Raw genomic sequence first — 27,832 nt, forward strand, 5'->3', positions numbered from 1 at the left:
ACGCCATGGTCATCGCAATGATAACAAACCAAGGCTTGACATATCTCGCTCTGCATGTCACGAGTCAATCTCATATGTTAGTTTCACCTTTCAAGTTGGAACTTTTCCACGATATTCTAATTTTTCGAGTTTCACCTGTATGTTTCCAACATCCAAAATGGAAAGCAAGAGCAGAGCAGGGCGGTGTTGGGATCAGGACAGAGCCGACCTGCGAGATCCCGGCTCAGGGCAACGTTGGCAAGAGGGGCGCTTCCTGCCCTGCCGCAGGGGGTCAGACCTGGGGGTCCCGCCCCACTCTACAAAGGGATCTTTCCAAGGGGAAACCGTCTTTCAGCTCATCCTCACTGGCTCGCATGAACAAAAACCTCTGCCAAGTTTCCTTTGCTAATGCAATTTATTTCCTTCACGGGTGAGTCCTGCATGATATGTCTTATTTTTGCAGAGAGGTGCAAAAGGACCCCCCTCTCTCAGCCTCCGCCAGCATCTTCGGGGGGGGGGGGAGTGAACGTCTCCTCAACGGTCGGGGTGGGGGTGGCAGCCAGTTCACGTGGAGCATGAAGAGATACCTGGGCTCTGCTGGCAAGGAGAGGGTGGACTACATGGCATCTGGGTGGCCCCTTCCAGCGCCCCCATTCTTTGGGGAGCAGGAAGAAGACGAGGTTGAGCGGGCGTCCTCGATGGGGGTCGCAAATAATTATTCCTGGAGCGTGGGGCTGCAGCTGAGCTCTCCCTCCGCCACTCGCCAGACTTCGTTGCGCCTGTTGAAAATCTCCATGGGGCTGTGGGGGAGGGAGGCAGAAAGAGGGGTAGGTGAGCTCCAGGAAGACGGGGGTCCGGACCCCTTCCCTCGTGCAACGAGGAGACCCAGCCCCCCCTCATCCCAGTAGGAAGTCAGGGGGTCCTCCTCACCGGGACCCTGCCAGGGAGGCAGTACCACCCACCGAGCCCAATGGCTCCCGGAGGGTTTGAACCCTGGTCTCCTGGGAGACCGCTCTAACCACTAGGTCACCCTAGCCCTTCGGTCCTGTTTGCTCTCCCCTACCCGCAGCCAGCGGCCATTCAGAGGCAGCCCCCCTGCTGAAGGTCCTGTGTGAGTGCCTGGAGGCGGTTGGAGGATGGATGGCGGCTAACAGATTGAGGTTGAATCCTGACAAGACAGAAGTACTGTTTTGGGGGGACCGGGAGCGGGTGGGTGTGGAGGATTCCCTGGTCCTGAATAGGGTAACTGTGCCCCTGAAGGACCAGGTGCGCAGCCTGGGAGTCATTTTGGAATCACAGCTGTCCATGGAGGCACAGGTCCATTCTGTGTCCAGGGCAGCTCCATCTGGTACGCAGGATGAGACCCTACCTGCCTGCGGACTGTCTCGCCAGAGTGGTGCATGCTCTGGTTATCTCCCACTTGGACTACTGCAACACGCTCTACGTGGGGCTACCTTTGAAGGTGACCCGGAAACTGCAACTAATCCAGAATGTGGCAGCTAGACTGGTGACTGGGAGCGGCTGCCGAGACCATATAACACCAGTCTTGAAAGACCTACATTGGCTCCCAGTACGTTTCCGAGCACAATTCAAAGTGTTGGTGCTGACCTTGAAAGCCCTAAACGGCCTCAAAGGCCCAGTAGACCTGAAGGAGCGTCTCCACCCCTGTCATTCAGCCCGGACACTGAGGTCCAGCTCCGAGGGCCTTCTGGCGGTTCCCTCCCTGCGAGAAGTGAGGTTAGAGGCAGTGGGCCTTCTCGGTAGTGGCCCCCGCCCTGTGGAACGCCCTCCCAGCAGATGTGAAGGAAATAGGCAAGTATCTTATCTTTAAAAGACATCTGAAGGCAGCCCTGTTTAAGGAAGTTTTTAATATTTAATTCTGTATTGTGTTTAAGACTGGATTGGGAGCCGCCCAGAGTGGCTGGGGAAGCTCAGCCAGATGGGCGGGGTATAAATAATAACTTCTTCTTCTTCTTCTTCTTCTTCTTATTATTATTATTATTATTATTATTATTATTATTATTGGACCTGATGCTGGACTGAGACCCCTCTCTCCTCCCGGCAGGCGCCCGCTATCTTGAGGCTGCGAGTTCCGCAGGTCAGCCCCCGCAGCCCCTGCCCTCTCACCTGTTGTAGCCAGCCGTGTAGTGCTGGCCGGCCTGCAGGAGGTGCCCGTGGGCGCTCAGCTGCCCGTCCAGGTAGCGCAGCTGTGCCAAGCGGTTGGTGTCCGTAATCCAGCCGCCGAAGACGCGCGCAAAGACGCGCAGCTCCGGGAAGCGCTCAATGAAGACCTGGTGCCGAGGAGGGAGGAGGAAAAGCGCAGCTCAGTCTGGAGAGCAGCCGCCACGGCGGGCGGGGGGGGGGGGGAGCGGGGCGACCCCTGGGCCCCCCTCTTACCGTCTCCTCGGTGGGGGCGGGCGGGTCCCCCCGAAAGGCCTCCGGCAGCATGAAGTAGATTTCAAACTCGCGGCTCTCCGGGTCGTCCCGGACTCGGGTCAGCACCGGGCCGGTCATGGGGATGTGGGTCCCTTTGGGGAGGGGGGAAGGGGGGAGAGTCACAGAGGGGGGGTTGCCCTGAAGGAGCACGCACCCCCTCCCTCCACCACAATCCCGGGTCCCCCACCAGGGCGGGAGGCGGCGTCCCCTTTCCTGCCTGGGCTGCTTGGGGGGGGGGCTTCCACATCTGCCCCCTTGACCCCCCCCCCCCAATTGCGCAGGCGTTTCATTCATTGCATGGGACACTCCCTCATCTGTCACCGGGGAAAAGAGGCTGCAAAAGCAGGAAAGTCTACTAGGCCTGGGGGGGGGCAAGCAGCCCGGGGGGGGGGCTCTCCTGGCTCGCAAGCCCCCCCACCCCACCCCACTCCAGCGGCTCCTGCTTTATGAGCTGGGGGGAGAGGAGGGGTCTTGAAGGAGCCATTTCTTCGCCTCTTGTCCATCCCAGCCTCTCCTGGGGATCCAGGAGCCCGGATGGAGGGAGGCACTATATTGGGGGAGGGGGAGAGCCAAGGTAACCCCCCCCCAGCCATCCCTTTGGCTCCTCCGCGACCCCCAAGCCCCATGGACAGAGCTCAGCCTCCGGCGCAGGGAAGAGGTTTAACTTCCAGGCGCCTGGAGAGTCTTCCCCAGTTTTGGCCCCATGGAGCCTCCCGTCCCCGAGGCAGTCTATCTGGGAGCCCAGCCCTCTGCACACGCCCCGAGGCCCCCTTACCCGCCGCGTTCTTCCCTTGGATGTAGCGGAAGAGCCGCCAGAAGCCGTGGATCAGGGCCGGGAGGTAAGCCGAGCCGTCGCTGACGCGGGTGCCCACCCAGACGGAGGGCGGGTAGCGCCGAGCCTGGCAAGGGGGCAGGGGGAGATGGGGGTCAAGATGCGGCCGGGGGTCCGTCCCCCCGACTGAGCAAGGGGGTGGGGGGGCGGTGGGGGGGTCGCTCACCTCGTAGCCGGAGCCGTTGCAGACGAGCGTGTAGGAGAAGCACTCGCGGCCCTTCTTGCAGGGAGACACTTCCCTGGAAAAGGGGGGGGGGGGACAAGACATGGCTGGATGGCCATCTGCCAGGGATGCTGGAGCTGAGATCCCTGCCCTGAACGGGGGTGGGCTAGATGACCCCTGGGACCCCTCCCAGCTCTGCCCTTCTCTGACCCGAGGAGTCGGGACTGGAATCCGGGTCCTCGGCACAGTTTCTCCAGGGAGACGACCTGGCCAGAGGGGGGCAAGCGACTCTCTAGAACAGGGGCCAGCAAACTTCTCCAGCAGGGGGCCGGTCCACTGTCCCTCACACCTTGTGGGGGCCGGACTATATTTTGAAGGGGGGAAATGAACGAATTCCACTAGTGCCCCACAAACAACCCAGAGATGCATTTTAAAGAAAGGGACCTTCTACTCATGGCAAAACAAGTCGATTCCTGGACCATCTGCCATTGGGCCGGATCCGGCCCCTGGGCCTTAGTTTGCCTGCCCATGCTTTAGAAAGCTGGTCTCGCGAAGTGGGGAGGGGGGCTAGGATTAGCTGCGCTTCCTGCCTTGCAGGGGGCTGGACTAGATGACCCAGGGGAGCCCCTTTCAAGGATTCTGGGGGGCAATACGCCAATCCCCCCCCATCTCGCTTACCTCTCTTCACAGGCGCCAAACCCCACCAGGAGGAGGAGCAGCGGCAGGGGGGCAGCTTTGGTGTGCAGCATTGCTGGGATGGGGGCTAGAGAGGGAGAGACCCCCCAATGGGTTAGGAGACCCAGCGACGGAGGCACAGACCCAGAACCCCTTCCTCCCTGAGCAGAGCACCCCCCCCCCCGGCCTTCTCTGCCCCACTGAACCCCGCCCTACCTTCCCTCAATCTGTGGGGTTTCCAGGCTCCTCTCTCTCCCGTCGAAGATGCTCCCATCACAGCCACCCCGAATTTAAGGCATTCCGTGGTCCCGCCCCAGGGAGGGGGTCGGTTATGAAACTCCCCTCCTCCTCCCCCCCCCAGGATCCCCTGGCGCAATCCCAGGAATGCAGCCTTGTGTAACGGGAGAGTTTTGTAAGCTGGAAAAACAGCCACATGCTGGGACCTGGCCTGCGCTGGTTGGCACAGGTTGGGGTGCTTTGGCCCAGCCGAGCCCCTATCCAGGATCACCTGAATTTGGGTGTCTATGCTCCGGGGATGCGGGTGGCGCCGTGGGTTAAACCACAGAGCCTAGGACTTGCCGATCAGAAGGTCGGCGGTTTGAACCCCCGCAAGAGGGTGAGCTCCTGTTGCTCGGTCCCAGCTCCTGCCAACCTAGAAGTTCGAAAGCACCTCAAAGTGCAAGTAGATCAATAGCTCCGGCAGGAAGGTAAATGGCATTTCTGTGCGCTGCTCTGGTTCGCCATGCTTCGTCCTGCTGGCCACAGTGAGATGCGCACCGCAACCCCAGAGTCGGTCATGACTGGACCTAATGGTCAGGGGTCCCTTTACCTTTACGCTCCGGTGATCTCTACGTTGGATTACGGCAATGTGTGGGGCTGCTTCTGGAGACAGTTCAGAAACTTCAGCCAGCGCAGAATTGGGCAGGTTTCATCTCACACTGATTCTGATCCAACTGCACTGGCTGCCCCTTAGTTTCCGGTCCCAATTCAACATTTGAAAGCCTTAAAGGGCTCGGGACTGCAACACCTCAGGGACTGTCTCCCTCCATCTAGGGCTGCCAGATTTCAAAATCCGGACACAGTTGCGGAGCTATTTTTGCCAAAGGAGCTACTCTCTTTTTTTGCAGAATCTCCCCCCTTCCAAAATGAAGCCTTGGAGCTCTTTTTAAGGAAATCCGCCCAAATCGACGTGGGTTGCCATAAATCTCGATTTTCCCAGACATTTAAGCGAATTCCACCCAGACACTTTTTCTGATGGCCGAATCCCAGCTCTGTCCAGAAAATTCCAGACATACGGCCAGCCGACCCCCATATGAAGTGACCCGGACGCCGTGACCATCCTCTTGTCCATGAGAGGTCCAGAGGGCGGCAACTGGAGAGCAGGGCCTTCTCTGCATTGGCCCCCTCTTCTGAGATGCTCCCCCCCAGGGAGGTCCGCCTGGCGCCTTTGTTGTGCCCCCATTCCTCTTCAACCAGGCCTCTGAATGATTAACAGTTTATATCCTTTTCAATGTCTTTGTTGGAGGGGCAGCTATTGTTCTGTTTCATTATTGTTTTTATTATGTATTTTGTGTTTTCATCTTGTATCTTTAGGCTCTGAACCGCCCTGAGAGGTACGGATGACGGGTGGTATACAAATTTAATAAATAAGCAAAACAAGTCAAGACTCTCTATGCAGTTGTGCTACTCTTTAGCTGAGAGTCCTGCCTTCATAGAATTGCAGAATTTGGGGGGGCTCTTCGGGGGTCGTCTAGTCCAACTCCCCGCGATGCAGGAATCTTTTGCCAAACGTGGGGCTCAAACCCACAACCCTGAGATTAAGAATCTCTACCTCTACCAAGGGAACAGGGGGTTGGGCTAGAAGACCTCGGGGGTCCCCCTTCCAGCTGTACAATTCTAGGGTTCTATCAACATCAGCCTCTTGGTGGAGGTTCCCAAATGGCAGTAGGTTTTGTGGGGGCTGGGAAGTTGGTGTGGAAATATACAAACTGTGTTCGGGGCCACAAAAGAGATCAATAAATATTTATAGAGAAGGTTCAGTTTCTTTGTTTTTTCTTTAAAAAAAAAGAGAGAGACTCAAACGAAGTTAAGTTACAAAAATCTCAAAGGTAAATGGAGGCAGACAGAACAAGATGCGGAACTGGGGGGGGGGGGAGCAGATAAACAGCATTAACTCTGGGAAGGGCAATGCAGGGGGAAGTGTTCTGCACCCCACGTTCTCCCTAGAGGGGGGCAGAAAGAGGCCTCCCCAACCCCGCAATTATGACAAAGGTCCTGGTCTTCCCCCTTTCCCTGGGGGGACAATTTGAATTTCACAGACACACACACACACACACACACACACACACACAAAGACATGTTGCTTGGTGGCACTCAGCTCAGAGTGGCCACCTTTCCTGACCGCCGGCTGCTCCCCTGCTGGGTTTCTGGGGGTGGGGGGGTGGGGGTGTCCTTGCTCAGATGGGGATGTGAGCCCCCTCCCCCAAAGTGCCTGCTCTCCTGAGCCACGGACCGCCCCCCCTCTTGACACCCACAGGACAGACACAAGGGGGGCGGGGAGAGGAAGGGTGCTGACTGCTACATGACCCCCCCAACTGAGACATGGAAGGTGAGGGGGGTATTTAGTGTTCAGTCCCACACGGGGTCCCTTCCAACACTACAACTCTATGGTTCCCTCCGTGCAAGGTGCAGACATGGGGGACATCGACTGACAACGGAGAAGGGTGGGGGGCTGTTTACGAGGAGCAGCAGGGGGTCCTGATCCTTCCTGGGGGAGACGGCGGCAGCAGAGGACCCGCTCCGGACGGGGTGGGGGGATCAGTCCAGTGGTGCTGTCCTGCCCACCCCCTAAAACTCAGTCTGAGGTGGGGGACTTGCGCCCAGTCTGGGTGGGGGTCCCTAGCGCAGGCCGGCTTGGCCTGCCCCCCTGCTCCCCCTCACATCTTACTGCTCCCCGCAAAGCCCAGTTCGCTGCGGGGGGACCTCCCGGTGCCCCACTCGGCCTCGGCCCCCATCCGGGAGGGCGACGCCGCCTCCTTCTTGGAGGCTGCCGGGCCGCCCCCCGCGGGGCCGCCGGTCCCCCCTCCGAGGCGGTGCCTCCTCTCGCAGTGGCCCTTGTGGCGCATGAAGCTGTCTCGCCACATGAACTTCTTGGCGCAGACGTCGCACTCGTAGGGCTTGAGGCCCGTGTGGGTCTTCATGTGCTCGGTCAGGTGGTGCTTCATCTTGAACTTCTTGTTGCAGACGGGGCAGTCGAAGGGGCGCAGGTTGAGGTGCATGTTGACGTGCCGGTCGCGCATGCTCTTGTGCGAGAAGGCCTTGCCGCAGTGGCACATGAAGATCTTGTTGCCGTCGCCCGAGCCGGCCGCCAGCTGCACCGCCCCGTGCTCCACCGGCGCCTGCGGCGGGAAGACCACGATCTGGTTGCCCTGCATGTCCATGGGCAGGAGGGCGCCGCGCGGCGCAAAGGGGGCGGCCTCCTCCAGGCCCTCGTAGGCCGAGGGGAAGTCCTCCGAGGACTCGCAGAAGTTCACCTGCTCCTCCAACTTGCCCCCCGAGCCGCCCCCGCCAGGCTCCGTCAGGGTGCGGACGTTGCTGATGCTGAGCGCCGCCTCGGGCGCCGGCCCGGCCACCTCCACGGGGTCCTCGTCCTCCTCGCAGGTCAGCACCAGGTCCTCCTGGGAGCGCTCCTTCTTGACGAAGACCCACTGCTTCTGGGGCATGATGCTGGGCCGCACGTAGGCCGGGCGCCGGCCCTCGCTGCTGTCGCTGACGTCGTCGTCCGTCTCCAGGACGAACTTGCTGCCGCCGGCGAAGGGGTCCGGGCAGCGCGGGGGCCCCTTCTCGGCCTGGAAGATGACCTCCTCGTCGTGGTCGTCGCGCTCTCCCGCCAGCGCCCCCCGCAGCGGGTGGAACTTGCCATGCTCGGGGCCCTCGCCCGAGTCGCGGGGGCTGAAGTAGTTGCTGCTGCTGGGCGACTGGTTGTCGCTGGTGCGGCTGGAGTGGGCGCGGAAGGAGGAGGACGAGGAGGAGGAGGAAGGCCCCAGGAAGGCCCCCCGGCGCTCCTTCAGCAGCTCAGTGCACTTGTCCACGATGTGCCACATCTGCAGGACGCTGCCCACCGTCAGGTAGTTGACGATCTCGTCGGAGGCCATGCTCAGCTTGCCCGTGTAGGCCGAGCCCAGCACCGTCTCAAAGGCCACGGGGTCCATGACACTGGGCAGCACGATGGACGTCATGTTCTTCAGGAGCACCTGGTCGTGGAAGTAGGGCGAGGAGGCGGCCAGCACGGCCCGGTGGGCCCGGAAGACGCGGCCCTGGACGTGGATGGCGATGTCGCACAGCTTGCCCTCCACCCGCTGCTGGTTGAGGTTCTCCAGCAGGGCGCTGGTGACCTCGGGGAAGTCCACGTGGACCACGGGGAGGCCGGAAGAGGCCTCCATGGTGCTGGGGAGCGGAAAAAAGGAGACGGGAAAAGAACTTGCGTTAGAAGGCTTGGAAAAGGAAGGCGGTTCAAGCGATTGCTTGGAGGAGGTGCCAAGAGAGCCCCCCTAATGCTTAAGGCCTCAAAGGCAGGTGGGGGGGGGACTCTGTTGAAGAAATGCAAATTAATGGAAAAGGAGAGGGCTGTGCATGGCTGCAACCAGGACGGCTCTTCTCTGCCTCCACAGTTGGTGGCAGTGCTAGAAATTTGCCAGCTGCGTCTTGCGACTGGCACAGGTTCCACCGCCCCCCGTGGAGATCTCTGGGTGCCACGTTGGCAAGCGACATCTCCCTCTGGCTGCCCCCCCCAGCTTTCTGAAGCAGCCAATAGAAGAGCTTATTTTGTTGCATTTATAAAAGCATATTACCTACCCCCCTCCCCAGTTAATCCCTACAACAACCCTGTGAGGAAGGCAAAGAGGCTGCGATCAACTCCAAGGTCATCCGGGGAGTCTGAGTGGGGATCTGAACCCTGATCTCCTGAGTCTGACACTCTCAGCACCACACCCCCCCGGTTTCCTAGAATTCTTCTGCTATGGGGCAGCTCTATGAATTAAGTAGGTAAATAAATAGGAGGAAAGCAAAAGGTCACCCAGAGAAGGATCTGAAATATTTTCCTGTGAGATTGAGGTCAACAGGCAGGGAGTTCCAAGGGGGTGGTTGATGCCACTCTAAAAGGTTGAGCATTATGTGGGGTGAGGCGGAAGGGACCCCCCCAAGGGTCAGGATCTTGTAGGTAAATTGGTCCCAAATGGCTCTGATCTCCGAGGAGCAAAGGCGTCCATGGCCTCACTCCCGTCAGCAATTGCACTGCAGCATTCTCCCCAAACGCAGCTTCTGGATCCGCCACGAGGGAAGCCCCACAGAAAGTGCCTGGCATGAATGGAGCACATTTACTCAGAAGTAAGGCCCCCACCCCCGGTCCATGGCACTTGTTTCCACTTGCACGTGCAATTGTGATATAACATTATTTTATTGCACGGATTGTGATATAACAATATTTTATGTAAGTGCAGCGGAACCAGAGCTGCTTGACTTTTATAACTCCCTGGGCTGGCAGGAGGCTGCTCACACTCTTGGCACGAAAGCCGGTGATTCATTTCGCTGGCAAGAGAGAAGCCCTTGGCTCTGAAGCCACTCGGAGCTCTTCATTTTCCCAGCCGCTACACCTATTCTATTCAGATAAAACCACCAAAGGGGGTGGGAACTTTGAACCCGCTTCTCAAAGTATTCATGACAGATCCAAGGCCTGTGGAACTCCCTGCCTGTTGACATTGCTGGGGTCTTTCTGTGGCCTCCTTAGAAAACAGTTATTTAAGCAAGCCCGGTGTTATTTACTGAGTTGAATAGGATCCAAAATGCAGAACAATAGGATTCAGAATGCAGCAGTCTGATTGGTCCTAGAACAATAGGATTCAGAATGCAGCAGTCTGATTGGTCCTAGAACAATGCAGCAGTCTGATTGGTCTGCAGGAGCCACCCAATCCTGCTCCAGGTGGAAGTGAATCCGCGACCTGATTGGCCTACAGGAGAATCCCGGAATTAGTCAATCACATGCGGCCCATTGTGTAAATAATGTATATAAAGCAGATATTTTGGGGAAACTTTAATTCCTCACTACTATGAGCTGCATAAAGAGAATGAAATCCACCCTTGACTCTGAGTATATTCCACCCATCCAGACAGGCAGAAGCCACAGGACTTTCATTTCTTCTTAGCTGCTGTCCATTTCAAATACCTGGCTTTAACCCAGCAATTCCAGTATCAGGGGCGCATGTCCTTCAGCTGTGATTCTTGCGTTGCAGGGTGCTGGACCCACGACCCCTTGGGGCCTCTTCCAACCCCACAATACAGTTCTAGATTTTTCTAAACCTTATAAGAGGAGGTGCTGCTGCTTTTTAAACAAGCAATTGGGATGTACATTTCATTAAATTAACTAAAGAAGCAGTCTGCGTCCTGGGTCACACCACTGTCAACCCACTCCCTTGGGGTCAGGGCACCGTTTTGATCCTTTTACACAGTTTTGTGTAATTGTGTGAATTGTGACTTGCTGTTCTTTTTATTGATTATATTTTGGTGATTATTTCATTGTGTATTATTACATTCTAATGGGCTACTGATTATTAGTTTATTTGCTATAGGCAAAGTTATGTTTTTCGAAGGACCTTTTTTTGCCCTGGATCCTAAGGCTTGGGACCTTTGCTGTATGTGTTGCCGTTTGTCCCGCTCACAAACCGCCTTGTGCATAAGAACATGGAAAGGCAGCGTACAAATTAAAAAGGAAATGGACATTGCAAACAGAGAATCAGAGGACCGCAGGCTTCAAAGGGGTGCTGCGCCGATGCTTCGGGGGGGGGGCAGTCGAGATGCCACCCAAATCCCAGTGTTGGAGGGCAGGAGAGGGAGGGGGCTGACCAACTTTGGGGGCAAAAGCCTTGGGGTTTGGTCTCCGTTCCTTGTCCCAGGCCTCTCACCCCCCCCCCCAGAAGTGACCGGTAGCAGATCTGCTGAGTTGTGAATGCCAGATCAGTCCACGATGAAACCCTGTTTGTTCAGGATCCGACTGTGGGTGAGCAGGTGTTTTCTTGCTTGGGGGAGTCACCTGCGTGGGCTGGCCTTACCCAGCTGTGCCCACCTGTGTTTCTGGAGCCAGGGGGCTGATGTGAGGGTGTTGCTCACTCCCTCCTTGACCAGCGAGCCTCATAATAATAATAATAATAATAATAATAATAATAATTTTTTATTTATTTATATCCCGCCCTCCGCAGCCAAAGCCGGGCTCAGAGCGGCTAACATCAAATGTGTAACACATTAACATAAAATCAGACAATCAATTAAAATACATCCTCAAATCAGATCAGGATCAGAATAAAATCCAATCAGATGGCAACCCGCAGGTTAGGGTTGGGGACCTTAAATGCTCACCAGGCCCAACTGTTTGTGCTGAACGTACATGGGCCTGTGAGAAAAATTGGGAGGCCGCTTTCATGCAAGTTCTTATGAAAGGGGAGAGGGAGTCAGACTGAACCCCGACCAAAGGCCTGGCAGAACAGCTCCGTCTTGCAGGCCCTGCGGAAAGATGTCAAGTCCCGCAGGGCCCCAGTCTCTTGTGACAGAGCGTTCCACCTGATCGGGTCCACGGCCGAAAAAGCCCCGTCTCTGGCTGAGGCCAGCCTCACATCCCTATGGCCCGGGATCTCCAAGATGTTTTTATTTGAAGACCGTAAGGTCCTCCGTGGGACATACCAGGAGAGACGGTCTCGTAGGTACAAGGCCTCTTGACCTTGCGATGGGCTTGGAGGGCCTGGCGTGAGGCTGTGCCAGAGAGACGGGGGCGGGGGGTTCTGCTGCTCCACCGCCCCCCTGGCAGCACCCCTGATCTGGCTGGCCAAGGCGGTCCCTGAGGGATTGTTGGGGGACTCCAAAACGATAATCCTGAGTGACTTCAGTAACCAAGCAGAGGGGACCTCGAGGCTTCACGGCCTCCGTGGGGCTCTCTCAGGTGGTCCAAGGCACTCTCTGGATGGGATATTTGCCCCAAATGCCACAAGGGATGGATGAAGATGAGGGGAGGCTATGCACTCCCTTGTCATGGGCGCTGGAATCCCATACCACACTGACCACGGTCTCCTCTGGGGAATTGGGGAAACGCCTCTGTCCTGCATGGCGGCTGCGCTCTGGGATGCCGCTGGGAACTAGATCGTCTCCAGTCTATTTAACATATACGGTGGTGCCTCGCAAGACGAAATTAATTCGTTCCGCGAGTTTTTTCGTCTTGCGATTTTTTTCGTCTTGCGAAGCACGGTGTCGGGAAAGTTTTGGAAAAGCTTCAAAAATCACCAGTCTTTAAAGACCTCAAAAAAGGCTACCACACCGCGTTCTATGAGTTGCTCCTCGAAGTCAAGTCGCAACTGTATTAACGGTGTTAAGAAAAAGGAAACAAACTTGCAAGACGTTTCCGTCTTGCAAAGCAAGCCCATAGGGAAAATCGTCTTGCGAAGCAGCTCAAAAACCGAAAAACCCTTTCATCTAGCGAGTTTTTTGTCTTGCGAGGCATTCGTCTTGCGAGGCACCACTGTACTTGAAGCTGCTGGCAGCAGTCATGAGGCCCCAATCTGGTGGAACGCTCTGTCACAAGAGATCGGGGCCCTGCGGGACTTGACATTTTTCCGTAGGGCCTGCAAGACGGAGCTGTTCCGCCTGGCCTTTGGCCAAGGCACAGTCTGACCCCCTCTCTCCTTCGCTAATCCTCACAGAACTCTAGCCCAATGCTTGCCATTAATTTGATTTTGAATTGATTTTAGAAGGAAATTTAACTAATTGATTGTGATTTTAGGTAAACGTGTGTTACTTTTATTGTTGTTAGCCGCTCTGAGCCTGGCTTTGGCTGGGGAGGGCAGGATATAAATAAAGTTTTATTATTATTATCATCATAGAAGGGACCCCAGGGGTCATCTAGTCCAGCCCCCTGCAATGAAGGAATCAGAACTAAAACATCCATGACAGATGGACTCTGTTTAGAAACCTCCAAGGAAGGGGAGCCCACCATCTCTGGTGGGAGTCTGTTCCCCTGCCAAACAGCTCTTACTGTCTGAAAGGTTTTCCGCTGTGCTCAGTCGCAATCTTCTTTCTTGTAACTTGAAGCCACGGGTTCGAGTCCTGCCCTCCAGAGCAGGAGAAAACAAAGCAGCTCCATCTTCCGTGTGGCAGCCCTTGAGGTCGTATCTCTCTGTCTCCTCTTTTCCAGGCTAAACATTCCCAGCTCCTTCAACCGTTCCTCACAAGGCTTGGTCTCCAGACCCTTGGTCGCCCGCCTCTGCTCACACTCCATCTTGTCCACATCCTTCTTAAACTGTGGTGCCCAGAATCAGACCCAGTATTCCAGGTGGGGTCTGACCAAGGCAGAAGAGAGAGAGAGACTATGACTTCCCTTCATCTGGACACTGGACTTCTGCTGCTGCGGCCTAGAAGTTCCAGGAGGTGCCGTCTGTCCGCTGATGACCCTCAGCTCTCTTTCTCCATAACCTCTGAATGGGGAGAGGCCACTGTTTGGACGAAGTGGCGAAATGGATGAGGAAAACAAGCTGAGCTTGAATCCTGGCAAGGATTGGATCCTGTGGGCAAGGAGCTCCCAGAAATGGCTCAGCTGCCTGGCTGGGCTGAGGGAGCAGGTTCACAGCTTGGGGACTTCTGGAGCCCCTGTGACCAGGAGGGCCTCTGCGCAATTGCAAGCGGTTCAGCGGAGGCAGCAACCATTCCAGGACCAGGAAGCCCTGGCCACAGCGGCTCATGCACTGGCTACTTCAGGGCTACTTCTAGGTGCCTGGAGGCGGTTGGAGAATTAATGGCGGCTAACAGAGTGAGGTTGAATCCTGACAAGACAGAAGTACTGTTTTTGGGGGACAGGGAGCGGGTTGGTGTGGGGGATTCCCTGGTCTTGAATGGGGTAACTGTGCCCCTGAAGGACCAGGTGCGCAGCCTGGGAGTCATTTTGGACTCACAGCTGTCCATGGAGGCGCAGGTTAACTCTGTGTCCAGGGCAGCTGTCTACCAGCTCCACCTGGTACGCAGGCTAAGACCCTACCTGCCCGCGAACTGTCTCGCCAGAGTGGTGCATGCTCTAGTTATCTCCCGCTTGGACTACTGCAACGCGCTCTACGTGGGGCTACCTTTGAAGGTGACCTGGAAACTGCAATTAATCCAGAATGCGGCAGCTAGACTGGGGACTGGGAGCAGCCGCCGAGACCATATAATACTGGTTCTGAGAGATCTGCATTGGCTCCCAGTACGTTTCCGAGCACAATTCAAAGTGTTGGTGCTGACCTTTAAAGCCCTAAACGGCCTCGGTCCTGTATACCTGAAGGAGCGTCTCCACCCCCATCGTTCAGCCCGGACACTGAGATCCAGCGCCGAGGGCCTTCTGGTGGTTCCCTCACTGCGAGAAGCCAAGTTACAGGAAACCAGGCAGAGGGCCTTCTCGGTAGTGGCGCCCGCCCTGTGGAACGCCTTCCCATCAGATGTCAAAGAGATAAATAATTACCTGACATTCAGAAGACATCTTAAGGCAGCCCTGTTCAGGGAAGTTTTTAATATGTAACGCTGTACTGTTTTTAACACTGATTGGGAGCCGCCCAGAGTGGCTGGGGAAATTATTATTACTATTATTATTATTATGGATTACCGCAATGCGCTCTCCGTGGGGCTTCCCTTGCAGTTAGTGGCGGATGCTGCAGCACGATTGCTGACAGGAGGGAGGCCTGGCCAGGGTGGCAGACTTGTGCTCAGAGGCTTGCCCTGCTCACCAACGTGCTGCTGGGCAGAGTTCAAAATGTTACTATCAGCACAGAAAGCCCTGAGCAGCTTGGGACCAGTTCACCTGAGAGACTGCCTGCCCTGCCCCCCCTGCCCCCCTCCAAGGGACCTGTTTGCCCGGCGGAAGGGGCACCTCTGCAGGAGACCCATTTCCTGCATTTGTAAGAGCACAATCCTTTCATGCCCAGGCTGCGGCTTGGATCCCCCTACGGGAGGGCTGCACATTCCTGCCTCGCAGGGGGTGGGGCTGGATGACCCCCGGGGTCCCTTCCAACTGCACTTTGGAACTCCCTGCCTCTTGAGATCTAGCAGGTGGCTGCCAAAAGCATTCTGGCTCAGCCGAGATCGCCCCCTGCCTTGGGATCTGAACTTTGGCACCTTTCAAAGCAGGACCAGCTGATTCCGTAGCAGGAGCCTCCCCCTGCCCTGCCCCCTTTCGGAGAGAGGGCAGCCCCCCCCCAAGCGGCGGGCAGGTAGACTGCGCCTGCAGCTGGAGGCCCCCCCCCCCGCCGCCCTCTGCACGTGCTCAGGAGCCGCCCCGCCCCGCCCGCTCCTCCTCCTCCTCCGCTCACCCTCCGCGCTCTCTCGCCGCGGCCTCTTCCTCCGGCTCGGCTTCGCGGCGCAGCGCCCGCCCGGCTGCCCGCCTCCCGCGTCGCCTTTAAGGCGCGCGCATTGGACGCCCGACGCAGAGCGCGCTCGCGGCGGCGGCGGAGGGGAGGCGGGCCGGCGCATGCGCGCCACCGGCGGAGGAGGAGGCGGCGGCCAGGCGCAGGGCGGGGCCGCATTTGCATACGCCTCGCCGGCGAGGCGCCTCGAAGACCCGGCGCCGGAGCCGAGACGGGATCGGGGGCTCCTGGCCAGCAGCTGGGACGGAGAAGGCAGGAGAAGATGGATCGAAAGGGCCGAGGAGTTTTTTTTTTTGGGGGGGGTCTCAATCACGAGTTCATACAGCTTCAGGTACGTGGCTCTGTTGGTCTGACATAGTCAATGATTTTTTAAAAGGATCTTTCCGAGGAACTTTAAAAGAAATTTGAAAACAGTTTTTTAAAAAATCTAAAAATTAAAAAAAAATCTTTGTATTTATTTCGAGTTTATGCAGGTTATAGTTGATATTCCTAAGAAACGGAAGCTGGACCCCAGCCAGAAGAAGGGGTCATGTGCCCTGCCTGCCTGCCCTGGGAGTATCTACTTTCTGAGGGTCTGACTGGACTAGACAGCCCTTGGGGGTACCAACGCCCCAATTCCGCCCTGTGCTTGGCACCCAAAGCCCCAAGAGCATCTCCCGCCCCATCAACCACCTCTGGGCCCCGCAATGAGCAGGGGGTCTTGGCCGAAGGACTGCCCCCTAGGGACCCCACAGCAGGGCCTTCTTGGGGGTGGCTCCCCAGGAGGGTCTGGAAGGCGCTCCTCCCTGCCCAGGCCCCTCTGCCTCCCCTTGCTAGTGACCTCAGGTCTCCGGATTGTGGGTTCGAGAGCCGTGTGGGCTGAAGGATTCCTTCAGGGGAAACCCGGAACACCCCATGTCTTTTTCCAGTATTGTGAAACTGTATGTCTCCCGTTCCTCTGAGTCCCTGGAGTAGAGCAGGATTATAAGCTGCCTTTTGTCACCAAAGTAAGGGGCTAAACCCACTCCCCACTCCCACTTGGGGGGGGGGGAGAGAAATAATAACAACAATTTGTTTGTGTGTGTGTGTGTGTAAAATAAAATAAAAATAAGTTTCCTAATTTAGGCCACCCATCTGACACGAGTTGTCCTAGCCACTCTGGGCTGCTCCCTTCAAAATATAAAAACACAAAAAACCCTCAACGGAAAGCACAGAAACAGGGAACAAACCTCCCCGCCACATGTGCTCCCCCCAAACCACCCCTGTCTCCCTTTAACAGAACTCACACTCACAGCAGCCTACAGAAAAATATTTGCCTATTTTTAATTCCCCCTGCTTTTTTTTTTTTTTTGCAAAAATGAGCTCCCAAATGGACAGAACATCAATACACCCCCCACCCACCCCAGAAGAATACAAACACGGCAGTCCCCACCCTTCGTCCCCCTGCCCCCCTCATGTATCACGCAGAAGCCCCCCCCCCCCGTGAGTCCATGAAGGCAGAGTCACCATCTTCCAGCAAGCCAAGATTTTTTAGGGGGTGGGTTCCAGCTGTCCTTCTGCTCCCCGCCCCCCAAAGTCTGTGCCAGATTGTGGCGAGGGGCTAATCCGAGTCTGACAGGACGATGATCTCCTCCGGGTCGCACTGGGTCGCCACGCTGGCCTGCGGGGGTGGGGAGAGAGGGGGTCAGAAGAGGAGGAAACCGGTGCCCTGAACCCCCTCCCTCCCTGAGGCAGACCAGCTGGGAGGCGGGGGGCAAAGTTTAGGAAAACTCTTCTGGCGTGAAGAGAGAAGTTTTTCTTCCTCTCACGTCACGGCTGGAACTCGCGGGCATCCGAAGAAGCTCAACACGGGGAGATTTGAGGCGGGCAAAAGAACGTCCTCCTCAGTTGACGTGTGGAACTCCCTGCCACAAGAGGCAGGCACAGCCAACCAGCTGGGTGAATTGAAAAGGAGACACCTAGGCGTATGAGGAGGGGAGGCTGGAGCAGCCACTGGCCCAATCCAGGAGGCTCTGCTCAGGCGCTGACTCCCAGGGGAAGAAGCTGAGCTCCCCCAGGGAGAGGAAGGAAGAGGCAATTTGGGGCTCCCGATCGGGGCTCTTGTGCCTGGGGCAAATCCACCCCCCCCCCATTTAGTACCTTCCAGATGGCTGCAAGGAGGCGGCCCCGATTCTGCGGCTGGGGGCTGCCCTGGGAGCTGCTGACCAGCCCCAGGCCTGGGGAGTCGGCGCAGGTGGAGTCGGCCACGGGGGCCGGGCTGAGGCGCCCCTCTCCGTCCTCGTCTTCCTCCTCTTCCTCCTCCAAGCCAGTGCTGGGCACCTCAATGCAGCTGCCGGAGAAGAAACACACATTGCCAGGGCGCTTGCACAGCCTGACTCCCCCCCGGGGGCTGAGGCGGCTCAGAGCGTTTCGCAGAGTTGGGGAAGGGACCCCGAGGGGTCACCCAGCCCATTCCGCCTGCCCTGAAGGAATCGCCCCTCAAGCACCTCTGACCGGGACCCTTGAGGGGGTTGGGCTAGATGACCCTCAGGGTCCCTTCCAAGTCCACCCTTCTCTGATTCCATGACCAGTGGGGGGGGTCAGGTGGGATTGCTAGGAGGAATTATGAAATATGGAGCAAGTCATTGTGTCCGCGATGAACGCATTGCGTTGACTGGGTTTGATTCATTGACAATCGTTTCTGATGGAATCCCCCAGGCCTCTCCACCTCGGCCATTTGCTTTCTCTACACCTGACAGGCACGTCTAAGCATTCTGAACCACAGGCCACTTGCTTCCTCAGGCATCCTCCGCACATACAGATTGTAGGCTACTTTAATGTGGTTTAATCTTTAGATAGATCTTAAAGGCCAGGAAGAGAGTTCACAAGGAGCTGGTAAATACTGCCATCCTGTCTCTCCTGTTTATGACCTCCGGGGTTTTGCTGAACGCATTCCTCCTTTTATTCCTATTTTATTTACTCTGGACTACTATGCATGCCCAAGTAGGAAATAGTTTCTTTGTAGTTTGAACTTTAACTTTGTTCCCACATGGGGTTTTTTGAAACGCTCAGAGGAAATCTGATTGGTTCTTACGAACACTGTGCAAAAAGTTCTTTTGTGAATAAAACGACCTGGGCCAAGGGGTGGACAGAGGAGAATTATTATTATTGGCACCTCCTCCCAGAATCTTGCAAGTCAAGCCTTGTGTGTATTTTAATAATCAGAGTCCAATCCTCCCTTGCTTTGGGAAGGCTACAGCCAGCTCTCAGGGACTCTGCGACGTCCCTGGGGAAGGGGTCTGGGCCTGGACATCTCAGGGCCTGGGCTACTCCCGATCTGGCCACCCCAAGAAGCAGCAGCCCCCACGGGAGACCCACAAATGGTGTCTGGCCAGGACAACGCTGAGAGTCAGCAGGAAACTTACTCTGCATTTGGGCAGAACTTTGGGAAATGCCATTTGGGATTTGATCTGGACTTGCCCAAAGAACCCCTGGCGCATCCCAACCTCTGCTTAAAAACCGCCAAGGAAGGAGAGACCAGCTCCCTCTGGACTAGGCCAAAAGATCACACCAAGAGTCAGAAATCAGTATCTGGTTTCCCCCGACAGCAGAGTAGCGGCCGGTTGCCTTTGCACCTGCCAGGAAAGTAAGGCCGTAATAATAAGAGTTTGGATTTTGATATCCCGCTTTATCACTCCCCTTCAGGAGTCTCAAAGCGGCTAACATTCTCCTTTCCCTTCCTCCCCCACAACAAACACTCTGTGAGGTGAGTGGGGCTGAGAGACTTCAGAGAAGTGTGACTGGCCCAAGGTCACCCAGCAGCTGCAGGTGGAGGAGCGGAGACGCGAACCCGGTTCCCCAGATTACGAGACTACCGCTCTTAGCCACTACACCACACTGGCTCTCCAATAACAACAACAATAGTAATAAAACGTGGCTCCTGTCCAGGTTGGTTAATTGTCTTACTTTAAATGTTGTGAGGATCCTATTTCCTTTTAAAAGGTGGTTTTGGGCAGGGGGGATTTGCTATGTTGTTTTTATTTTATGTATTTTGTGGTTCAATATTTTGATTTTATTCTGTGAAACGCCCTGAAACCTCAGGGTATAGGACAGTATATAATAAAAGAATAATAATAACAACAACAACATTAATTATAATAAATCTCCTGGCGGGACAGCAAGGAAGAAGCCTCACTTGCCAGGCAATCCTGCACTCTGAGAGCAGCTGCAGAAAAGACCCAGAGGCAGAATTTTTAAAAATGTGCAGATGAAACATCTCTGCAATTTACTGTGTTTGCCGGACACATTGAAGTAAGAAAAGGCAAAAACATTCCTCTTCCACCGGCCTTGGGCGCAAATGGGTCAGCGACTGTTATTGTGCTTTTGGTCATTATGTTCTGCATTTGCCTTTTATCTTGTCAAGCGCCCTTAGCATTTCTTAAGAGAGGCTCTCCCTCCGAGGGCTCAGCACCCGGGCAGGTTCGGGGCAGGACCTATAGATTCCTTCTGGGCCAGCCTGGAACCCTCAGCCCCCTTGCAATCACAGAACTGCACTTGGAAGGGACAGCCACGGGCCCTCTAGCCCCACCCGCTTGCCCCCCTCCCCTGGAGTCTCCTCTCCCCCTTACCCCCTCCCTGCCCCTCCGCTCACCTGTTGGACTCCCGCCTGCTCCGCTTGCTGGGGGGCTGCCCGTTCACCCCACGCAGGGGCCCCCCGTTGTCCTGAGCTTGGCCGCGCTTGGCCGGGGGCCTCTGGGGATGGGGCGGCTTCTGCCGCGGCCGGAAGACGGGCGAGGCCCCCCTGCCCCCCTGGGTCTGGTGCGGGGGGGAGGGGGTGGGGGGCGGCGTCTCGCCCGCCTCCAGCGTCAGGGCCTCCTCAATCTCCAGGAGGAACTGCTGGGAGGGGGAGGTGCCCACGGCAGGAGGAGGGTCTGCAGGGGCCTGCCCCACGCGCTGCCCACGTTCCTCTCCTTGGCGCCCCTCCGGGTTGTGCTCCTCCTCGTCCTCTTCGTCCGGCTCTTCCTCCGAGGAGGACAGCACCAGCTCAGGGGCCTCCAAGTCCATGTGCTGGTCGGCTTCCACTTCCTGGGCGCGGGGGTCATCATCTGGGAGGGACAGCAGGGTCATGTTCTTTTAATTTATCATTTGGCCAAGTATTGTTATTGATTTACCAAATTACTACAAATCAAACCAAATTCATTCAATTTAATACCAGAAAACGGCCTCGGTCCAGTATACCTGAAGGAGCAGTTCCACCCTCATCGTCCAGGCCGGACACTGAGGTCCAGCGCCTTGGGCCTTCTGGCAGTTCCCTCCCTGCGAGAAGCCAAGTTACAGGGAACCAGGCAGAGGGCCTTCTCGGTGGTGGCACCCGCCCTGTGGAACACCCTCCTAGCAGATGTCAAGGAAATAAACAACTATCTGACTTTTAGAAGACATCTGAAGGCAGCCCTGACATCACTTCACATTTGTTGATCACACGACATGCATTCAGCTGCCCTTCACCATCCCGCAAACAGCCACCCTCAGGCCGCCGCCTCGTTGTCGTCCTCTGCCTCGGCCCGGTTCCACGGGGCGCAGAGCCCATGCAGCTGGCCTGGGCGGCAGAGGCAGCCTCCCCGCCTCCGCCTCCGCTTCCTCCTCCTGCTCGGCTCTTGGCCATACGCGGCCGCCTCAGCAGGAAGGAGGGAGGAGCTTCCTGCTGCCAATCCAAAGCCGTGCCAGCGTCGCTGAAGTCAGTCCCTGCGCGCCATGCCGGTTTAGCGCGGGAACTGACTGGGTGGGCGGCAGGGTCCGCAGGCTGGATTTAGGAGCCCGGTGGGCCACATCTGGCCCCTGGGCCATAGTTTGCTGCCCCCTGATCTAATCCACAAGAGCATGCGTAGCTCGATTCCGGACTCTGCGCTCCTTTGTTTTTTCTCTTTCTGCTTGTGTGTGAAATGGCAGGACCCCCAACACAAAAGGCCCCTCTGGGTGGGCCCCCAGGGTCATGAAACTCAGCCCAAGCATCCGCACAGCCGAGAGAGCCTGAGACTCTTAGGGTGTCGGGTTCGAGTCCTGTGACAGACGGCCTCCCAGCCTCTGCTTAGAAACCACCCCCTTCCAAAGGAGGGACAGACTCCTTCAGAAAGTGGGGGGTCCCTTCTGATGCCACCCCAGCCCCCAGCCTACCTGGGGCAGCCCCTTCCTCCTCCTCCTCCTCCTCTTCCTCCTCCAGGCTCTTCTGCAGCTCGGCTTCTATGTCCGACTCTGACGAAGACTCTTCCTCCTCCTCTTCTTCCTCGTCCTCCTCTTCCTCCTCCGCCCCTGCACTGGCCACGCTCCGGCCGGGGCTGCCCTAGGGAAGAGAGACAACGAGGGTCACCCTCTGACCCTGACAATGCCAGGGATGGACAGACCCGCCTCCCAGAAAGCGCTGCGCCCCATCAAGATCCCAGAACGGTGCCCAGAGCAAACCGCCCCAGAGAGACCCTTCCCCTCTAAGGAGGGGGGTCTCAAAGCAGCAGCAGCAGCAGGAAGAAAGCCCCCAAAGAGCCCCTCCCTGCCCACCCCTGGATCCACCCTCACAGGAGGGACCCCAGGGGCCATCTAGTATACCCCCCTGCAATGCACAAAAAAATGCATTTATTCATTTACTACGTTAAGCATGCATGGGCATAAAGAAAATATCAGAGCCGTCGGGGATCTACATGTGATGTCTGATCATCAAGAAGAGCTACTGGCAGCAATATTAAGAGAGAAAGATAATTAACTTTTTGTAGCAGAATGGAGGCCCCTTTTTAATGTCTGGAAAAGCACTGCAAACAAATGAAATCACAGGCAGGATTTGAGGTAGGGCTAGTGGAAGAAAAACGATAAAGGAACTGTACTAGAGAGGTTGGTAATAGATGAGAAATTGAAATATAATGCAGTAGAAAAGAGTTTGAATAAAAAGACTAGGTGCTGGGAAGTCAATACGCAAAACAATCTCTCTATATAATCTGAAGTTAGCTTGTAAAAATTTGGAAACTCAATGAACATTACATGGGGGGAGGAGTGTTACAGTCACAAATCTATTGCAGGAAACTGGTATCCTTAATTAAGATGCCTGCTGAATCTCCAGGGGCAGGGAGTTCCACAGGGCTGGGCCATCAACACTTTATTATTATAATTATAATTATTCTTTGTTGATTGACATAAAAGGCTCCGCTTCCGAGTGTTGTCTGGCTGACTTAGGGAGTGGCCAGTGATGCTCTTGCAGGCGGGCCCAGATGGGCTGGAAGGGTTCAGGCACAGGCCTTTGTGAGTCAACGTTGAGGACCTTGAACCCAGCCCAGCGCGAGAGAGGGGGTCCTTTCAAAGGAGGCAGGTGGGGAAAGGCCCCCGCCCAGAAAGAGCCCCCTCTGCCGGAAGCCCCCTCACCTCCTGGGGAGAGGCTGGCTCCCCCTGCTGGCGCCCGGGGGCATCGCTGGGCCCGGGCCCGTCTCTGCCAGCGCTGCCGCCCCGCGATTCCCTCCGGCGCCGCTGCCCCTCGTCCTCACTCCTGTCCTGCAGCTGCGCAAACCGGGAGGTGACCTCCTCCAGGCGCTGCAGGGCCTTCTCCCGGTTCTGGCGCAGGCGCCGGGCCAGCTCAGGGTCCGACAAGGCCGGGTCCGAATCTGCAGGGGAAGAGATGGGCCGGGCGTTGCAGCGGGTTGGGATGGATGACCCCTGGGTCCCGCAAAGCTCCACAATGCCAAGAACCCCCCGAGCCCCTGCCTGGCCTGGAGCTTTGTAAGAGTCGGACAATCTGAAATACGCTCAGGTGCCACAATGGGTCCGTGCGCCCGGCTTTTAACCAGAAAGGCGATGGGATGGCCGTGGGCAGGAGTCCCACACTCCCCCCTCAAAATGGCCTCCTCGGAGGGAAACGCCAAGATCTCCCGCCACTTGTTTCGTTTGTGCATTCAATGGCAGTTTCCCTCAGAATGGCTTCCTCTGAGGGAAATTTTCAACAATTCCCACTATTTCCATGGTGTGTGCATGTTTCTGAACTTTGAAACATCTTTAAAGCCCTACAGGAATGATGGCCAACTCCCCCTCCCCCCCCCACGGCCTCCTCGGAGGGGAATTTCCATTTCCCCGCTATTTTTATTATGGGTGCCTTTGTCTGAACTGAGGCACCTGTGTGTGTTCAAACAGGCCGGGGAACATGGCGGCCGGCCTGTTGTGCCCCCTGCGCCCCCCCGCCTCCCGCCAGTGCCCCCGGGCGCTCACTGGGCCGGTACTGGTCGGTGAGGTGGCTGCCGAAGTTGTAGACGAGGTCGAGGTGGCGGCGCTCCTGGAGGTGGTTGCCCACCTCGCGGAAGGCCTCGGCCGCCATGCTCTCCATCTGGCGCTTGGGCAGGCCCAGGCTGTGGCGGGTGCTGGCCTTCTGCACGGCCTTGAGGATGTCGGCGTAGTCGGGAAAGGCCTCGGGGCGGTTGATGAGGCGCTCGATGCGCCGGTTGACCTCCGGGTAGCGGGTGCCGCGGTAGGGGATGCGCTGCTCAATGACGCGCCCCGTCAGGCTGCTGCAGTCCTTCAGCTGGCAGAGGCGCTGGAAGATGCGCACCATGCGCCGCTTCAGCCGGCTCTCCTGCAGGTACGTCGAGTCCTCGCTGTCCATCTCCTCCAGGTCCAGCTCCCGCTCCTGCAGCTTCCGGATCTCCACCTCGTGGAGCCGCAGCAGGTCCTCCAGGTAGCGGATCTGCCGCTTGGAGCCCTCGCCCGGAGCCTGGGCAGCGGGGCCCGGAGCCTTGGCAGCAGGGCCCGGAGCATTCACGGGGCCGGCAGGGGTGGCGCTGGGCCCGGGGGCCTCTGGCTCTGGAGCCGGCAGGGGCAGCTTCTTCTTCTGGCTGTGGGCCCGGAAGACGGTGCAGAGCTCGTTGATGTAGACGTAGACCTTGGTGCTGCGCGCCTGCACCCGCGCCAGGCAGCGGCCCAGGACGTTGCGGAACTCCACCGAGGAGAGGAAGGCGGGCGCTGCCTTCTGGTGCCGCCCCGTCAGGTAGGGGAGCACCTCCGGGTGGTCGGCCGTGTGCAAGGAGCAGAAGGCCACAAACTGCGGAGAAAGGAGAGGAGAGGGTCAGGGGCGCAGGGAGCCCACCCACCCTCCGACCGAAGCCTGCACCCACGGGAGTCCCCACCAGGGACTAGAAACTTGGTGGGGCCCCCTGGAACTGGCCAAGAGAGGGGCCATTTTGAAAGGCAATCCTCTCCTACGCCTGGGGCTTTCTGGTAGCAGAAAAGGCAGCACGGTGGAGGAAGCAGGGAGAGAAAACGTTTCTTCTCTCCCTCTCTCTCTCAACACTCGAACTCGACCTCCAAGGAAGCCGGATGTCGGGAGATTCGGGGCAGATCAAAGAAAGGACTTTATCTGCGCAGCACATTGTTCAACTGTGGAACTCCCTCCCACAGGAGGCAGGCAAGGCCACCCGTACTCCCTCCTGCAAAGCTGCCCAAGTTTTGTGATCTTCAGGCGAGGTCTCAGGCACGTTGGAAGAGAAGGAAACCAAACGCACTGTGGACGGAGCCTGCCAGGGAGCGGCAGCCTTTTGACAGGCCCTGCACAGAGGAGGCTGCAACGCCCCTGGAAGACTTCCAGCGTGGCTTTGAGAGAAGGCGGAGGCACTGCACAACGGAGGAGGCCTTGTCCGTGGCGCATCCACCCTCTGCCAGCCAACGGCCAGCCAACGGTCGCTCCCAACCTGAACACAAGACACCGGGGGGGGGGCAGCTTCCAAGTCACAGAATGGTCATCTAGTCCAGCCCCCGGCAATGCCAGAATCTCAGCTCCAGCATCCAGGACAGGCGGCTGCCCAACCCCTGCTTAGAAACCTCCACGGAAGGAGAGTCTGCTACCCCCAGAACATTTTTGGCAGACGAGGCACCTGGTTTCATTTCCCCTGCTGGCCACCTGACCCGGAAAGCTGTCTGTGGACCAACGCCGGCTCCCTTGGCCTGAAAGTGAGATGAGCGCTGCACCCCAGAGTCGCTTTGGACTGAACTTCGCCGTCCTGGGGGCCTTTACCTTTTTACCTATATGCTGATTGGCTCCCTTTCACACTCTGCTTAATTGCAGACCTTGGGATGCTGGGCTCTAGGCCAGGGTCAGCAAACGTTTTCAGCAGGGGGCCAGTCCACTGTCCCTCAGACCTTGTGGGGGGCCGGACTATATGTTGCCATGATTATGACCCACATTTTTGGCAAAAACTCTTATTTGGACCAACCCCAATGTTACCCAAATGTGATTTGCGGGGGGGGGGGTTCCCTCACACACCCACACTGCTTCCTTTGCATTTTATGCATTGACAGTTGTTATTTCTCTCATAAGGCAGGGTGGGGGGCTGAGGTAAGCGCGCCATTCTTGGATCCTTTTCCCTCTTCCCCACCCTGGAAGAAAAGATTGCAGCGCGCGCGCACGATGGACAGAAAAGGGGCTTGTTTCAAGCAGCCGCCCACCTCACTTTTGACCCCCAAGCCTGGATGAGTCACAAAAAACATCGCGTGCACGCTATGCCGGCTGCCTGGATTCCCGGTCTGTCCGCAGGCTGGATCTCGAAGGCAATTGGGCCTGATCCGGCCCACAAACCTTGGTTTGCCAACTCATGCTCTAGGCCCAGAGAGGGGAGAAGCTTTGGAGAGCTGCCCGCTGAGGCCTTGCCACAGTGTTAAAAGCTCATATACAGAATATTAGCAAATCGCCAAATGCCACCTTAAACCTAGGTTACAGTCGCCACAACAAAGCATCTAGGCACCTTTTGGCAACAAAATTTGTTAATAATAATAACAACGCGTTTCTAAATATCTGGGCAGGTTCACCTGCACAGAATTTTTTTGAGCAGGAGCCCAAAAGAGCACAGCAAACACACCACTCCTGGCATCAAGAGACAGGGAATTCCCGAGCCGCCGCTATAAGACCAGTTTCTGACAAATGCGGAAGAGGCGTTCTGTGACACCTGCAACATGGCTAGCAAGGACCACCCTAAGAATGCCGGAGGCTGGGTGCCCTGCTGCCCACGATGGAACGCGAACCTGCAGACACACATCCCCTGCGGCTTCAGGTGGAGCACCGCCAGGAGCCCCGGCAGACCAGCCCCCCAACTCCTGACGGAAGAGGAAAGGCCACCCCCCCAGGGCATGGCACCCTCTCCACCAAAAAGCAGTTCAGAGTTACTAAGCCCAGCCGAGAGAAGACTAGGATCAGGAGGCCCAGCCAGAGAGAGGGGGTGGGGGACCCAAGAAGATCCCCCCCTGCTCCACCCCCAGGCGGAGAAGAGGGTCTCGGGGTCCCCCGCATGGCTCCCGAACTCACCTCGGCAAAGAGCCGCTCGTTCTCGGCCTTGAGGCTGGCAGGGTCCTTCCCGGGGGCGGGGGCTTTCTGGGGAGGAGGCTGCTGGGGCGCCAGGGGGGCTTCCCTGCTGGGGCTGGGGGGCTGCGGGGCGGGGGGCTCCTCGTCTTCATCCAGGATGATGATGCTGCCGCTGGGGGAGGCCATGGCGGCGCCTGCAAGTGGGGGGGGGGTCAGCGGCAGGAGGGGCCAAGCATCCCAGGCGGAGGGGCCGGCAGAGCACCCTCGGGCCTCACCTGCGGGGAGCAAAGAGGAGGTCATTCGCCTGCTAGATATACCCCGCCATAGGCCGTTCTTTTGGGGGGTCTCCCCTCCCCCCCCAGGCGCCAAGGGGGCCCCAGACCCCCCCTCCCCTCCCCACAACAGGAGGACTCTCCTCCCTCCTCCCGCCTGGGAGCAGGCCCGGCCCCAAGGGCCCCCCGACCCGGCCCCTCTCTCTCGGCGCCCCCTCGCCGCCCCCCCCCGGCTTCGCTTTCGGTTCCCTTGCCTCCTCCGCGGCCAGCCCAGAAGAAATGCCTCCCTTCCTCCCGGCCCACTGCGCAGGACCGGAAGTCCCCGCCTTTCCCGCCATCTTGCCGTACGGCGAGGAGCGGCTTTCCCGCGCTCCCTCTGCGGCGCTGGGCGGCCCTGCTGCGGCCGAGCGTCGGGCGCTTCGCCCGCGTCTCCGCGCCCCCCCCGGCCCCCTGCCTCCCGCCTCCCCGCCCCGCACGGGAGGCCTCGCCGGGGCCTCGGGCGCCGCCACCTTGCCGTACGGAGTCGCCTCTTCCGGCCACGTGACCGCCGTCGCCCGCCCGCGATTTGAATCCCAGGGAGCCGTTGGGCTCGGCAGGCCCCGCCCCGGCCCGGCCCCTTCCCGCCGCCTTGCCTTAGGGGGAGAGGCCCCCCGGGGCCCCGAGGAGCGCGCCGCGTCGCCGGAGGCGGGAAGGAAGGCCGGGCCGGCCAGTTCCCTCCATTCCGCGGGAACGAGTTCCTCGGCTCTGAGGCGCTCGCGCATGCGCCCCGCGCCCTCCTCGGCCGCG

The 27,832-nt window shown here is 57.7% G+C and overlaps 3 protein-coding genes across 4 annotated transcripts; all 3 read right to left on the reverse strand.

Annotated features, from left to right (window-relative positions):
- Positions 1–375: 375 nt before the first annotated feature.
- Positions 376–4,374, reverse strand: LOC310702306 (heme-binding protein 2-like). Its single transcript, XM_083493735.1, has 7 exons — positions 4,302–4,374; positions 4,089–4,173; positions 3,414–3,486; positions 3,191–3,314; positions 2,377–2,507; positions 2,107–2,270; positions 376–779 (listed from the first exon to the last, which is right to left on the reverse strand). Exons 1-7 carry the CDS (start codon positions 4,357–4,359, stop codon positions 695–697), a joined length of 720 nt encoding a protein of 239 aa, XP_083349861.1. The 5' UTR covers positions 4,360–4,374; the 3' UTR covers positions 376–694.
- A 1,718-nt stretch (positions 4,375–6,092) lies between these two features.
- Positions 6,093–15,599, reverse strand: ZBTB22 (zinc finger and BTB domain containing 22). Of its 2 annotated transcripts, XM_083493729.1 has the most exons (4): positions 15,452–15,553; positions 14,749–14,879; positions 13,156–13,882; positions 6,093–8,531 (listed from the first exon to the last, which is right to left on the reverse strand). In XM_083493729.1, the coding sequence occupies exon 4, from the start codon at positions 8,525–8,527 to the stop codon at positions 7,022–7,024; it is 1,506 nt and encodes a 501-aa protein (XP_083349855.1). In that variant the 5' UTR covers positions 8,528–8,531; positions 13,156–13,882; positions 14,749–14,879; positions 15,452–15,553; the 3' UTR covers positions 6,093–7,021. The 2 variants fall into 2 exon arrangements, with proteins under 2 accessions (XP_083349855.1, XP_083349856.1); XM_083493730.1 differs by lacking the exons at positions 13,156–13,882; positions 14,749–14,879 and having other exon boundaries at positions 15,452–15,599.
- Positions 15,600–16,783: 1,184 nt separating this feature from the next.
- On the reverse strand, positions 16,784–27,787 carry DAXX (death domain associated protein). The gene is made up of 8 exons (XM_083493698.1): positions 27,679–27,787; positions 26,778–27,049; positions 23,699–24,524; positions 22,865–23,100; positions 21,635–21,800; positions 20,115–20,568; positions 17,624–17,813; positions 16,784–17,144 (listed from the first exon to the last, which is right to left on the reverse strand). The coding sequence occupies exons 2-8, from the start codon at positions 26,958–26,960 to the stop codon at positions 17,085–17,087; spliced, it is 2,115 nt and encodes a 704-aa protein (XP_083349824.1). The 5' UTR covers positions 26,961–27,049; positions 27,679–27,787; the 3' UTR covers positions 16,784–17,084.
- Positions 27,788–27,832: the final 45 nt, after the last annotated feature.

This window comes from Podarcis liolepis, assembly GCF_965112155.1.
Source record: "Podarcis liolepis genome assembly, chromosome: 2".
Taxonomy (NCBI): domain Eukaryota; kingdom Metazoa; phylum Chordata; class Lepidosauria; order Squamata; family Lacertidae; genus Podarcis; species Podarcis liolepis.